General features: G+C 42.2%; 1 protein-coding gene across 5 annotated transcripts in view; it reads right to left on the minus strand.

Moving 5' to 3' along the window:
* Positions 1-14,667, minus strand: part of march8 (membrane-associated ring finger (C3HC4) 8) — a 243,893-nt gene that overhangs the window by 62,495 nt on the left and 166,731 nt on the right. For all 5 annotated transcript variants that reach the window (XM_034184270.1, XM_034184269.1, XM_034184268.1 and 2 more), the window contains one exon: positions 9,628-9,678. In XM_034184270.1, the coding sequence (XP_034040161.1) occupies positions 9,628-9,678 (51 nt within the window). The remainder of the gene's footprint in view (positions 1-9,627; positions 9,679-14,667) is intronic.

The following is a 14,667-nucleotide window of genomic DNA, read 5'->3' on the forward strand; positions in this document are numbered from 1 at the left end:
GCCTTTTGTCAACATGCCAACTGTGTTTTACATCACTGAAAACTGAGCGTTTAAAAAACTTCTTCAAAGGTGAAGCTTATCAGAAACTCAAGTGTTTATGTATAGACAAGGAAAAGAGTTTTTGTCTTCTCTGATTGGCCAACATGGCTAAAGAAGTTAGAATTATGTCGCCACATGTTGCTTTTGCACGTTAGTGACAGTACAATGTGTTTTGCATCTTCATGTAGACAGATTTTTATTTTTGTTTATTTTTAAATAACAGTGCTTAGGTGGTCGCCACACCAGATCAATGGTTTCCATCTCAGCCTGTCCTCTGTAACTTCCTCTGTCACACCAACCACCTGCATGTCCTCCCTCAGCACATCCATAAACCTCCTCTTTGACCTCCCTCTCCTCCTGCTGCTTGGTGGCTCCATCCTCAGCATCCATCTCACTATATACCCTGGGTCCCTCCTCTGCACATGTCCAAACCATCTCAATTTCACTTCTCTGACTGTCTCCAAACTGTCCCACCTGAGCTGTCCCTCTGATATGTTAATTCCTAATCATGTCCATTTTCGTCACTCCCAAAGAGAATTTCAACATCTTCAGCTCTGCCACCTCCTGTCTTTTTGTTAGTGCCACTGTCTCTAAGCCGTACAACATAGCTGGTCTCACTACTGTCTTGTAAACTTTCCCCTTCACTCTTGCTGATATTCTTCAGTCAGAAATCACTCCTGCCACCTTTCTCCACCCACTTCACCCTGCCTGCATGCTCTTCCTCACCTCTCTACCACACACTCATATATATAAAATTAAATTATACCGAAGGCAGAAAATACCAGTTGTCAAAAATATCTATTTTCTGTTATATGTATGGGGCAGGGGTGATGGCCAAGTGGTTACTAGGAACATTCCACACTGAAACCAAGTGTGGAAGATTCCGGGTTCACACCCTCCATGAGATGAATTTTCCCCATGTCATTATGTATTTCATTCATTCACCATTTCTTCTTTAGTTAAGGTGTAGTAAGTTGCATTGCATTGTGTGTATGTTGCAATCATTAATTTTCATAGAGCAATTTGTGACATTTATGAGACTCAAGTGAATGATGATAAAAGGTGATAGCATGTCATATCACTGCAATGCTCTGGCATCCCATACACAGCAGGTACATTTTAATTGGGGAAAAAAAAAAAAAACACACCCTTTAACTGCCACACAGCAAGCTCTGGCACATTTTGGATTGTAATTAAAGTACACCCTAGCCAGCCAATACTATGTAGTAGGTAAAGTGTTATGCTTGCTACCTGACCTGAGTACCACATGAACTGCAAAAATAAGGGCTACAGTGAGTGGGCCATGACTGTAATTAAAGTGCACGTACGCATGCGCGCTTTAACTAGCACGCGGTACGCGTTGGCCGTTTGGATTGTAATTAAAGTGCACCCTGGCCAGCCGCTAATACATAGTAAGTAAAGTGTGATGCTTGCTACCTGGGTCGTGATCTAATATATAAGGCTGACCATGTGTGTGGGTGTTCATGCATGTACACTTTCAACCTAAGGGCCCCACTGACCTCCCCCTTGGTGCCCCCAGTCACCATAGCAAGTTTGGTGTCAATTGCTTAATTACTATGGCTGTGCATAGTGAACACACACACACACACACACACACACACACACACACACACACACACACACACACACACACACACACACACACACACACACACACACACACACACACACACACACACACACACACACACACACAGAGTTAGCTTTATATATTAGATACATACAAAATAAACAATACTGCTGAGAATTAGTACAAAGGCAAAATGATCAATCGTCAAATGATCAATTTCATCAATTGAAACTCAGTGATTTTAGGTCAACCATTAGAGAAATTCTCAGAATTCATCATAATTGCATGCCAGGACTCGCCATTGCTACTGATAGGAGCCAAGTACTGAACAATGAGTATGGAATTGTTACAGCAAACAACAGAGTACCACAGTTCAACAAGGTTTTATGCAACAGTGCCGTTATCTGTTCCAATATACGTTCCTAATGTGACATATGGCGCAACAGATAATGGTTTTGTGGAAAGCCAGGTATAAATAGCGTCAGCCTGAACTGGTCCTGTAGAGTGCTAAAGTACAGACTTACAATGTGTACAAAAAACAAAACCTAAAACAAGTCAAACCACAGCAGCTCCACTGTTGCAGCACCAGCTACAACTGTGCAACTTTTAAAAACAAACCACTGAGCAGTAAAATCAATAATACATTAATTCTTTCCAAAACTACCACTGCGTTCAAAAGAAATAGCTACAGTTAAGCTTTTATGACATTGCCTTGTAGAAACAGACATCTGTTGCTATAATAAAGCATTTAAGAGCTGTTTGGTATATTCTGTAATGACCATTTGAATATTTTGGAAAACTCATTATTATGTAACCTCAAAGACACAACTTACAATTCTCAGAAAAAAGCAGAAAGCTTTCTTTCTGTGACAGACACAAATATGACTTTTTATATTTGCATCTCAGGCTGAACACCTCATCACTCCCTAAGTGATGAGCTCTGCCATGGAGGCAGCATTGTCTTTATGGTGCAATTTACTTCCTGGCTAAACATTTTTTTCCTGCCAACAGAGCTATCAGTTTCTGTGCATCTCTCCCTCTAAGACCCCATTCAGACTGAGGTTGGCAATCGGGCTCAAGCCGGATAGGTTTTTTCTGAATCTGAGCGGTGCAAATCTGATTTAAGCCGGATCCTTGTCGCTCTGGTAAGCGGCAAAAGTTGAAAATTTTTAACTTTTGACAGCAAGTGCCATCGCAGTGCAGTGGCTGCCGTAGTCCCAGCCAGAAGTGGCAACTGGCAGTGTTTTGTTATTTAAGGGCAGAGAGTCACCTGGGTTTAAACAGGTAGGGCCTGAATAAATGTGTGATATTTCAAAAAGGAATTAATTAAAAACCTAAAAAAAGGTTAATTTTTTTAAAGCTGCCATCAGAGCCATGGTTTCCAGTTGTAATATAATGCTGTGTAAAAAGCTAAAACTCTATCTTTCAATGAAGTAAGTTATTGTCAAGTGTCATCACTGAACAATGGTGTCACATGTAAACTGTCTCTGCAGACAACAGAAATAATGACTGCTGTGATGGGTTTTTCCTGATACTGACACCTGAATGCAGCATTGGTCTAGACACACACACACACACACACACACACACACACACACACACACACACACACACACACACACACACACACACACACACACACACACACACACACACACACACACACACACACACACACACACTTACTTTGGCCTGAGTTTGGACACTTGTGTAGGATGAGTCGGATTTGAAAAACAGGTCTAAATGCTATCCAGTCTGAAAGCAATCCGTATTTTACATGCCATTTATACTGCTTATCTGTACAAGAAGGTCACTCAGAGCGCACGTCTCCATCGGCCTAATAAAGGCCACCACCACCAAGTCCACCAACCAACAAAGGAGGGAGGATAGGACGATTTTTACACACCCATTAGATCTTTCAGATGCCACCATAAGACATCATGAGCTCAAAGTAAGAATAAAGATATAAATTCAGCCACTGCAATGACATTTTATAAAGTCAAAGCACATAATGCAAGAGTAATGTTACATCAAAAAATACATCTCTGCCATTTGCCATATTTTCTTGAGATGTTTTTTTTGTCTGTTATATTGCACATTGCTCCATATACTGTGCATTTACTTTTCACAAATTAATCTGATCTACTTTTTATACATTCAGTGACATTAACATTTGTTTCATAGCTGGAAATATGAAAAATTGCAGCTCCATCTGGCCGGTAAGGCAGCAGAATTATAAACTATATACATGCATAAGACTTGTGTTTTATAGTCTCATAGATCTTATTCTGATTTAAACAGCTTGCCTGAGAAGTGGCTTCATGTAGATTTGTGCTACCACACACAGTTACCGTTTGCGATTTAGTTTAACACAATTTTCTTGTGTTTTCCACAAACAGCAGCCTTTCCTGCCATGACTTGATTTTTTCTTCAAAGCTCCTGTCAGGTGAGTCTCTCCCAGACCCGGCATCATAGGCAGACCTTGCTGGCTGCAAGTCAAGATCAATGTAATTCACAAAGAACAGAAGATGTCATTTTGGTGAGATGCCCCGTGCTCCTCCCTGGAGGAACTTTATTCATCCAGGAACACCTTAGAGGAAAATCCACACTACGTGTTCCATCATGCAAAGCGGATTTTTGATTATGACTCAGGAATTCTCAGGCTTGTCCTTACTGAGGGACTGGAAGCAATCGAACTGCATGAAGACACTTTCTTCGTGGATGTGTGGTATGTGGTTCTGAGCAAAGCAGTGGTCAATGTGGCACCTGTTATAATCATAATCAGGGACAAAGAAGGGCTCACCCCCCAGCTGGGTGCAGGTCAGTCTGTGTGCCTCATGCCCCGCCTCCCAGAGGAAATTTCTTTCATCCAGGAATACCTTTGGGGAAAATCCACACTTTGTGTATGATCACAGTAAACAGTTGGTGGTTACATGTGCAGAGAAGCGTTGCACCACTAGTGCGAAGCTTCTCATTGAAAATGGGTTTTAGAGCGATGCATGACGCATTTGACGCCCTGAACGCATTTGGTGTGAAAGGCAACATACTCGCAGTTGCGAGTGGTAAAGGTCTCAAATTCAGCGGGAGCGGGAGAAGTGGCTACGGGGCGAAGAAAATAGTCCCACGCAGGGGTCCACTTTATACTTCAGGCCTAAAAAAATGTTCCCCTCACAAAGCAATGCAAAGCCCCTCTGAAAAGCTGTGTCTAGTGCTGGGACTGGTCTCTCCACAGTACCCTTAAAGTAGAATTAACATTTTCAGACCAATATTATTACTATTAAAACAAAATTTAAGCCATTATCTCTTATAAGAATAGAGACCTTTTTTGTAAAGGCTACTGTTTTTTTTTCAGCCTTCCAGTTTGAATTCTTACATAACTGTTCCAAGTACTGACCCAGTGGGACAGCACAGCACAGTGGTTTTTCTGAACCATACCATCAACAACCATCACTGTGATGGCATGAGGTGTACATTTAGAGGAACAATTCCTCCAACAAATGCCATGTTGTCTACCAAAGTAGGTTGAGTTAGCTCAAGTGGACTTTAGTACTTGAAGACATTTGACTCTACACAGAAGAAAATAAGAGCAAAACATCTTCAAAATAACTAAACAAGTCCAGTTGACCTGACTCAACCTGCTTGGATACCATGACCTGGATGACTGAGAATCTCCACAGACTCTTTGTCTACCCTCAGTACCATCACAGCCCACTTCCTCAGCTCCCTATACATCCTGAAATTTATAAGTCAGTAAGACCTCCCTTGTGAATTTGGTGTCAGGTGAGAATACAGACGAATGGCCATTCCAAAAAGACCCTTCATGATTGGCACAAAAGTAGAAAGATTCACCTTGCCCAGATTAGGAAAAACAAGACCTCTCTTGGAGCCAGGCATGGGCAGTGAGAGCTTGCAGGTGAGTGTCTGGTGGCCAGTTCTGCAGCCATGTAGCTCAGTTGGGCTCAGGCAGAAGAAAGAACATGGTGTCGCATCCATCTGGGCTCACCACCAACAAGGAGAGAAGAAAGTCTCGTGAACTACTCTATGGGCAAGGTTGGGTAGGATTACTTTGAAAGAATACATGTGGATTACATGTATGTATGTACATACATTTGGATTACTTGTAATCTGATTGCTTTCAGATTACATTTCAAAGTAATCCTACCCAACCATGTCTATGGGTAGTGGACGGGGCAAAAACCCACAAACTGGCACTACATCTCTGAATTACATTCAGAGTGTCCTCAGAGATGAAACACCTGGTAGCATTGGTAGCATCAAGGCAATCCATAGCGGCTTTCAGGGTCTAGCACCAGAGATACTCCTGCACTCCGCTTGGGGTCATCAGTTATGACCATGTTTGCAAGTATTCCTGTTAGACTGCATGCAAACCCCTGTAAATATAAATACATAAAAATGTTTAATTCTAGCAAGACTGACCAAGCAGATCATAGTCTGAACTGAAATCCCAGACCGTTTTGACAGCTACAACAAGTGTGATCCGAGTTCACACACTGGCCCCCTGTGCCTACTCCCAGCATCTTCTCATGACAATATGATAAATCTCCTCAGCTACACAGTCAGCATTAGAATACCATGTCCAGTGGTGCTGCTCTGTTTACTAGACTCATGATCCATCAAGCTGTAGCCCTAGACCTTTTTCAGGCTTGGGCCTAGGAGTGGCTGTGCATTGGATGAACCCTCATCACCTTCAAAAGATAAGAGCTGCTCTCTGGTGGTTTCTTCTTTTCCAGGGATGACGACGCAAACACTCTATCCCCATCTCTTTCACAACACCTGCTGTTCTGCGATGGTAGGCAGCACAGGATTTACTCCCACAGGGTGAAAAAACAAGAAATCTTTTTTGGTGTTGAAATCTGCAAAGGTTTTTATGTTTGAAGTGCCAATGCTGCCACCAGGGAGCCATCATGAGGCTGGAGAACCACTTGCCATTACAGATGCAGTCTAAAAGTCATACCCAGGATGATGCACTCCATATAAAAATGTCATTTATTTCTCGCAGATATCTTTCATTATTATACAAAATCCTAATGATTTATGATAATGTGCTAGGTGTTGTGTACATTAAATATAATATACACAATCTTACCGATGCGTCAATAGATTTATTTTTGTCATCGGTGGTTTTGATCAGTCTGTTTGATCTATGGGTGGGTCACTGAACTCCCAAAACAGAACTGACCCCACCAATGTGGGGAAAATGTGTATAGAAAAAAGCAGTCTAGACATATCTCTGAAATGTTTCAAATACTCGACTGCTCTACAGTACATCTTTTTCACAATGTTCATGCAGGAGTAACATGTGGGGTTATATACATCAATGCTGAGCAGTTTCTGAGAATCAGTGTCTTGATCAAGAACACTGACATAGCACCCATCAGATTGAACCCTCTGACCCTTCGGTTAACGGACAGTGCACTCTACCAAATAAGCTACACTAGTTCTCAGAATTAAGAACAGTACATACTACATATTCATTAAAAATTGTTTTATATTTTTATGAAAAAAAACAAACAAACAAGCCCTAAATATTAAATGTTTTGGATCTTCGTCAGGTGCAATAAAATGATCAAATTCAGACTGGACTACCAATAGAACACCACAAATTATTTGACAATCTTCATCTGATCAGCTCAGACAAAAACCAATCACACTTTCTAAATCCAATTACTTTTGAAAATTAATTAAATCAAACCGGAATACTTGTGGCACCTCTCTCACATCTCTCTAGTTTCCCAACGTGATAGCAAAGTAATTTGTCAAAGTGTTTTAATAAATTAGAAACAATATTAATAAGATTGAAAGTTTACCTTCTCTGCCACTTACTGAGAATCATACACAGTATGTGATTCCCTTCCAGGCCACAACAGTAATGGTGTATTGTAAGCGGTCCTGTGCGTGTATAAGATAACTAAAAAAAGAGCTGGATGGATTTTCACCAAATATGGTGGAAAGATTTTTTGGGCTGGACAAAGGTCAAAGTCAACAAAAACATGATGCTAAAAACATATTTGCTGCTGTATCTGCACACCCCGTAAGACTAGAGAGATAACCTAAGGTTTACATTGATCAAATATACTCAACAAAAATATAAACGCAACACTTTTGGTTTTGCTCCCATTTTGTATGAGATGAACTCAAAGACCTAAAACTTTCTCCACATACACAATATCACCATTTTCCTCAAATATTGTTCACAAACCAGTCTAAATCTGTGATAGTGAGCACTTCTCCTTTGCTGAGATAATCCATCCCACCTCACAGGTGTGCCATACCAAGATGCTGATTAGACACCATGATTAGTGCACAGGTGTGCCTTAGACTGCCCACAATAAAAGGCCGCTCTGAAAGGTGCAGTTTTATCACACAGCACAATGCCACAGATGTCGCAAGATTTGAGGGAGCGTGCAATTGGCATGCTGACAGCAGGAATGTCAACCAGAGCTGTTGCTCGTGTATTGAATGTTCATTTCTCTACCATAAGCCGTCTCCAAAGGCGTTTCAGAGAATTTGGCAGTACATCCAACCAGCCTCACAACCGCAGACCACGTGTAACCACACCAGGTCAGGACCTCCACATCCAGCATGTTCACCTCCAAGATTGTCTGAGACCAGCCACTCGGACAGCTGCTGAAACAATCGGTTTTGCATAACCAAAGAATTTCTGCACAAACTGTCAGAAACCGTCTCAGGGAAGCTCATCTGCATGCTCATCGTCCTCATCGGGGTCTCGACCTGACTCCAGTTCGTCGTCGCAACTTCGCACAGCCATTGAAGAGGAGTGGACCAACATTCCACAGGCCACAATTGACAACTTGATCAACTCTATGCGAAGGAGATGTGTTGCACTGCATGAGGGAGATGGTGGTCACACCAGATACTGACTGGTATCCCCCCCCAATAAAACAAAACTGCACCTTTCAGAGTGGCCTTTTATTGTGGGCAGTCTAAGGCACACCTGTGCACTAATCATGGTGTCTAATCAGCATCTTGATATGGCACACCTGTGAGGTGGGATGGATTATCTCAGCAAAGGAGAAGTGCTCACTATCACAGATTTAGACTGGTTTGTGACCATTTTTTGAGGGAAATGGTGATATTGTGTATGTGGAAAAAGTTTTAGATCTTTGAGTTCATCTCATATAAAATGGGAGCAAAACCAAAAGTGTTGCGTTTATATTTTTGTTGAGTGTATTTGTGATTGACTGGTGACATAAACTGTCAGACATGGATATATCCTAGTGTGCAGAGTGTGCATGGTTTGCATCAGCCCTCTGATGCCTTTCATCTCTGAATAATACTGCTAAAATCCAACCAACAAAGAGAAAAGGACAGAAGTGTGATAGCCTCAGGCACAGTAATTAGTCATACACATTTATTTGGATACAAACGTGATGCATGGCAAGTGTAATTTGAGTTAAACATCTTTAGCTGAAGTGTAATTCTGACTCTCACGGATGCTGAAAAGAGCCACTGGAACAAATATCCCTGCCGGAACAGTTCTGTACTGACAAAATGGCCCCATCATGTATTAGTACACGTAATGGGTTTATTCTTCAAGAACCTCAGGACAACAGGGACTGATACCCCCGAGCCAGATTCTAGACAAGCCACAGCTTTGCCTGAGGGAGAGACAGAGTGGGAGAAGGAGCGAGAGGAGAGATTGAGAGTTGGAGAGCTGTATTGATGCTGCCTGTCTGACAATGAGCCGTGCAGATCTGAGGAGAGGAGCTGTAAAGATGCCTCATTTTTTTTTCCTTGAGGCTGATCAGAGGTGGCTGTGATTGGGGTGATGTGATGCAGGCTCTCCATCAGATGCTCTCAATGCACAGCATGTCTATCTGCTCTGCCAATCTCTACCTTTCTTCACAGCTCAGCTCACCACCACCCTGCTGATGAGATTTCCTCTCTCTGTTACAGCAGAGCAACACTTCATCATACAAAGTACATTATTTATCCACATTTCCATGCGTGCTTACCTTTGATATATTACTGGACCTGCTTGCAGAGTGACCCATCGGCTTCTCATTCTGTAATAAAGGCGAGAAGAACATGTTCAGAAGCAAAAAATAAAGAAAAAAGCCATTAAAATTGCGCGTCAATTACTGAAAATTGGTTTTGCTCATTTTGGTAAGAAAAGCCAATTATGACACAAAGGTTACGTGGTGTGTTTTGCAGAGTGACCCATCGGCTTCTCATTCTGTAATAAAGGCGAGAAGAACATGTTCAGAAGCAAAAAATAGAAAAGAAAAAAGCCATTAAAATTGCGCGTCAATTACTGATAATTGGTTTTGCTCATTTTGGTAAGAAAAGCCAATTATGACACAAAGGTTACGTGGTGTGTTTTCCTGTGAATGGTCCGGCATGCAGCTGTCTCAGTGCTGAGAATCCCAGCAACATGCACAACCCCAAATGAGTGATTATGGGACTTGTGGTCGTCTTTGCTTATGAAGGACAAGCATCACTGGTTTGCTTGGGTGGCTGTTAATTAAAACCCAAACCTGTTCTGTACAGGGAGATGAAAAAGACTACAGCAGACATCAAGCTCATTTCTGCAATATTTTCAGCCGCCATCTTGTATAACAAATTGCAATCACTTTCTCTATGTTTTGGTTTTTGGGTGAAAATCGATGATTATAAATGGGCTCTAGTGGACTTCTCGTTCAATAATTCTAAATTAGGTTCTCCATTCAACATTTCAATAACTGTGTACATTGAAATTTAATATGCATCACTACGATTGCTTCCAACTTTCAGCTGCCTCAGGCAATGGCAGTGGTGATGTAATTATTCTGAATCTGAAGCCTTTAGTGGTCAGCCACTACACTGGATGACTGGCTGTTCCTTTCCCCAAGCATTTGTGATGTAAGCTAGCACACTGCTCGTCTAACTTGATTCAATTCCAAAAATAAGATGGCAGCCCAGCCCAAGCTTCTCATTACTTGCTGGTTCAGCAGGTAATGACGTCTGCGCCAAACTATTTTTTATCTCTATGGTTCCGTATGATGGTGCTCCACAAAAAGCATTATCCAGGAATTGACCTGGATCAACTCAACTAGTTGTAAATCACTTTCAAACTTGGCAAATGTCTGCTTGTGTACATTTGCTTCAAATATCTTGTACTGTCATGATTGCAAAATCTGTTCTGTAAGCTTTTTTTTTTTTTTTTTGCCAGCTTGCACTCGGCCGAGACGGACGCACTTTTCTCTTCTCCCTCCCTCCTTATCTTTCCTGCTTCTGTGGCATGTTGTCTGTGAGGCTGCAGCTTTGTTCTTCTGGAAAACGACAAAAATGGATCTGTTAAAGTGGTCTCTGAACGCAATTGACACTATTTTTTCTACAAGACATTCGGGGGCGGAGGACCTGACCTGTCCTGCCGGGACGCATGTGATGGGTTACGTGACGGACTCGTGGAGGAGATGGCAGGTCATGTGCCTTTACATGCTTTCTGTGGAGGACGTCGAAGATGTGTATATATTCGGCTTGGTGATGACCGGCTTTCTGCTGTGTGGAGCGGGCATGGCGCTGGTTTACCGGAAAATCAAGAAAGTGGAAGCAGCTTTGATTGGGCCTTCCAGGCTGCCCTACATGATTGATTCGATTGGGAAGGCAGTGGCTGCGCAGTCTGCGGGTGTTAACCGCACGCTGGAAAACATCTCGGGTAGGATTGCAGCTCTGGAAACCCGCTTTGACCGTCTGTGAAGACCACATTCTACATTCAGATGCATTGAGAGCCACTCTGTTCTCAGAACTGTGGAATCTTTCAGGCGTCTGCTAATCTGGTTATTCATTTGGCCTCCCCAACACAACTGCACTTCAAGGTCGCTGTGATAAAAAACCTCAAGAAGATCAACACTTAAGCCTCGCTCCCTGGTCATCCCCCCTCCCCTCAGCTTCTCCAGCTCTGACATTGACTGTGGACAGTGGACTGCTCAGGGCTGAGCCCCTCCCCCTCCAGGATTGTCGGACAAGGCCGTTGACGGCACCAAATAGGCTGCCTCCGGAGTGTTCTGATAAACTGGACCTTCAAATCTCGGTTGTCGTCCTGCGTCCTTGTTTTGTCTGTGTGATTATTGTTTTTCTGTGCTAATGGGGTTTTTTTTTCTCCTTTTCCCTCATGTTTTGCTTTTCAATATATGTTTATGTACCGGGCCGGCCTATGTGTGTTGTGTGTTATGTGTGTGTCATTTGTTATGGGTCGGTCTTGGTTTGCTCAGCCCTGCTGTTGACCAAGGCAGGGATGTACATCTGGAGCTGGTCCCCGGGCGCCTAATGGCAACTTCTGCTCCTACTGGCAATTAGGATGGGTTAAATGCAGTAGACACATTTCATTGTGCAGGGAACATGTTCTTCTGTGCATATGACAATAAAATTCCTTTGAATCCTTTAATCAATCATTCAATGTTCATCACCTCCTGCAGTCCCACAACTTGTGCATGGTTTCCTGCAGCAATATTTTCATTTTTGCATCTCATTTATTTTTTCCAAAACAGTTTGTGGTTCTGATGTGCCAGTGTATTTTTGATTGCACATATAGATGCTTTTATTTACAAAATATTGGACAAAATCAATGTAAGTGAAGTGTTTGTGTGTTATTATCCATACAATCATAAGCTTTGATATTTCACCACATTAAAAAAATATCTAAAGTAGAGTTACAAACAAAACTAGGGAGAGAAAGTGAGAACTGCTGTGTTTCATCACAAAGTGCACTACCAGGAGAGGTGCTTAATGACTATAATCAAACAACGTCTGTTCGCTTGCCGATGGATCGCCTATGAACATGAGCTGCAGATTTGTGATAGAGCCACGAAGCGATAGACGCACAATTGGTGTTCATCCAGCATTAGTGACAGAGTAACTGGCCTCTAATCTTCTGCAAGGTTGTATTTGTGAATCCGTAATGATCCCAAATATCCACTTAGTATTTCAGCCTCATAGCAGACCCAGATAAACAGCCCCTGGGGTGTTGTGTTGAATTCAGTGTTCTATTAAAGCCTTGTATGGTTGCTAATGAGTAATCGATCATAGCAACATAAAACAGAGTTCAGAAAGAGTCTGACAGGCCTCTCACGTTTGGACGTGCAGAAGGACGACTGCTCTGAGTGAATAACAACACACGGAAGTAACCAAACAGAGTCTCTCAAATGCACACGCACACACTTCACACAGAATGCGGTTTGACCGAGTAAATAACTTGACCCAAGGGAACGTCACGCTAAGTGGCGTCAGCTAAAGCAGTGATTCTCAACCGGGGTGCCGCGGCACCCTAGGGTGCCGTGATCGATTGTCAGGGGTGCCGTGGGTATTTTTCATATTCGCGATTATTTTTCATATTCACGATTACCGTGCATTATTTATTTTATCCACAAAGCATAAAACGACTCAGAATCTGACGTCAAACGTGCTGCAGCCTCGCTCTCGTCTTAAGACGGGACAATAACAAGGAGGCTGACGGCCGATTAAAACAGTGCCGTCTTCTTCAAAAGCCGTCTAAAATGTGGAGCTGTCGGTGTGTGTGTCTGTGCCTGTGTGTGCGCGCGCGCGGAGTTAACAGGCTGCAGACTGCGAGGGAGGGGGTGGGTGAGGGAGATTCCTGAATGCAGGCGCGACACGTTCAGTGCGCAGCGAGCGCGCAGCAGAGAGAGGATTTTAACCCGAGTGAACGTTAACAAAACGGAAACGTGAAGCTGCTTTTACTTCTCTCTGAATTTTCTCTAAAGGTGTGATTCTGCCGTTACCGTCCTGTTCACACCATGTGCGCGTCGTATGCTGAATTTATGAGATCATGAGATGAAATAAATGGTCAAATATCTTTAAAAACATATTTAAAAAATGAGAATATATGAATGAACTGAGCCACAAAAAAAAAACAATGTTCAGACGCACAGATCACAAAAAGCAGGTGAGAACTCTGAACTTTAACAGCTGTTATTTTCCAAAGGTATTTATTTGTTCAATCTTGAGCTTAATGTAGTGTTTAAGCACAAAACGTGACTGATGAGGAGAAACAATTTCAGAAATGCAACAGAAACAACCACAAATCAGAAAAAGTTGGGACTGTATGTAAAATGAAGATAAAAATAAAAATGTTGCACTATTCCCAGTTTCTCCACTCACAGAAGCCAAACGTTCTTCCAGAGTTGTGTAATTATACTAAAATAGTAGAATATAAAGGGGAAAAAAAAAATAGACAATATATTCGTCAATCGCAATTATTTGTCTGACAATTAATCGTCTCCAGAAATTCCTAATCGTGACAGCCCTACTTGAGATCAGAGCGCAAAATGCTTGAGGATTTTCGAAATGCGGTGTTTTCTGTATCGATTTTCTATTAATAATAATAATAATAATGATATTTGGGTTTTGCGCAAAACCAGAGGTAATAGCATTATAATATTATTTTGGTTGGTGGTGTGCCGCAGGATTTTGTAAATATAAAAAGGGTGCCGCGGCTCAAAAAAGGTTGAAAATCACTGAGCTAAAGCACCGTCCACGTCATCTTTGTGCAAACTTCAAATAAATGAGCCTCGTCACCAGAAGCAAGTGGTGCATGCACATATGGTTCCCGCTATCACTATATGCTGCGCTTTCCATTCTTAATTACTTCAGCACTTCACTTGTGTCCCAGCTGTGACTAGTTACCATGGTGATAGAGGACTGTGTGCCAAGTCTCTCCATCAGTCTCTCCTTCTCCCTGCTTCCATCCCCTTATTTTCTTGCTGCTCCTCCAAAGGCCACACGGTGTATAAACATTCACACGGCATTACGGTCACAATGGTGCATACACACGGACACAAACACGCTCCCTCCGTCGTAAAGATGACATCTTTAAAACGCTGAATAAGATCACAATATTAGGGGTGTAAAAACATATTTTTCAATACATGTGGCATACAAACATTTGCCTATTTTATACACTTACATCACAGTTTTATACAAGTTCAAATCAGAGTCTCATGTGTCAAACGTGCTCCTTTGGCCAGACTGCTTCTGCGTCCAGACTGGTGCAGAAAATT

Source organism: Thalassophryne amazonica, chromosome 13 (genome assembly GCF_902500255.1).
Source record: "Thalassophryne amazonica chromosome 13, fThaAma1.1, whole genome shotgun sequence".
NCBI lineage: Eukaryota > Metazoa > Chordata > Actinopteri > Batrachoidiformes > Batrachoididae > Thalassophryne > Thalassophryne amazonica.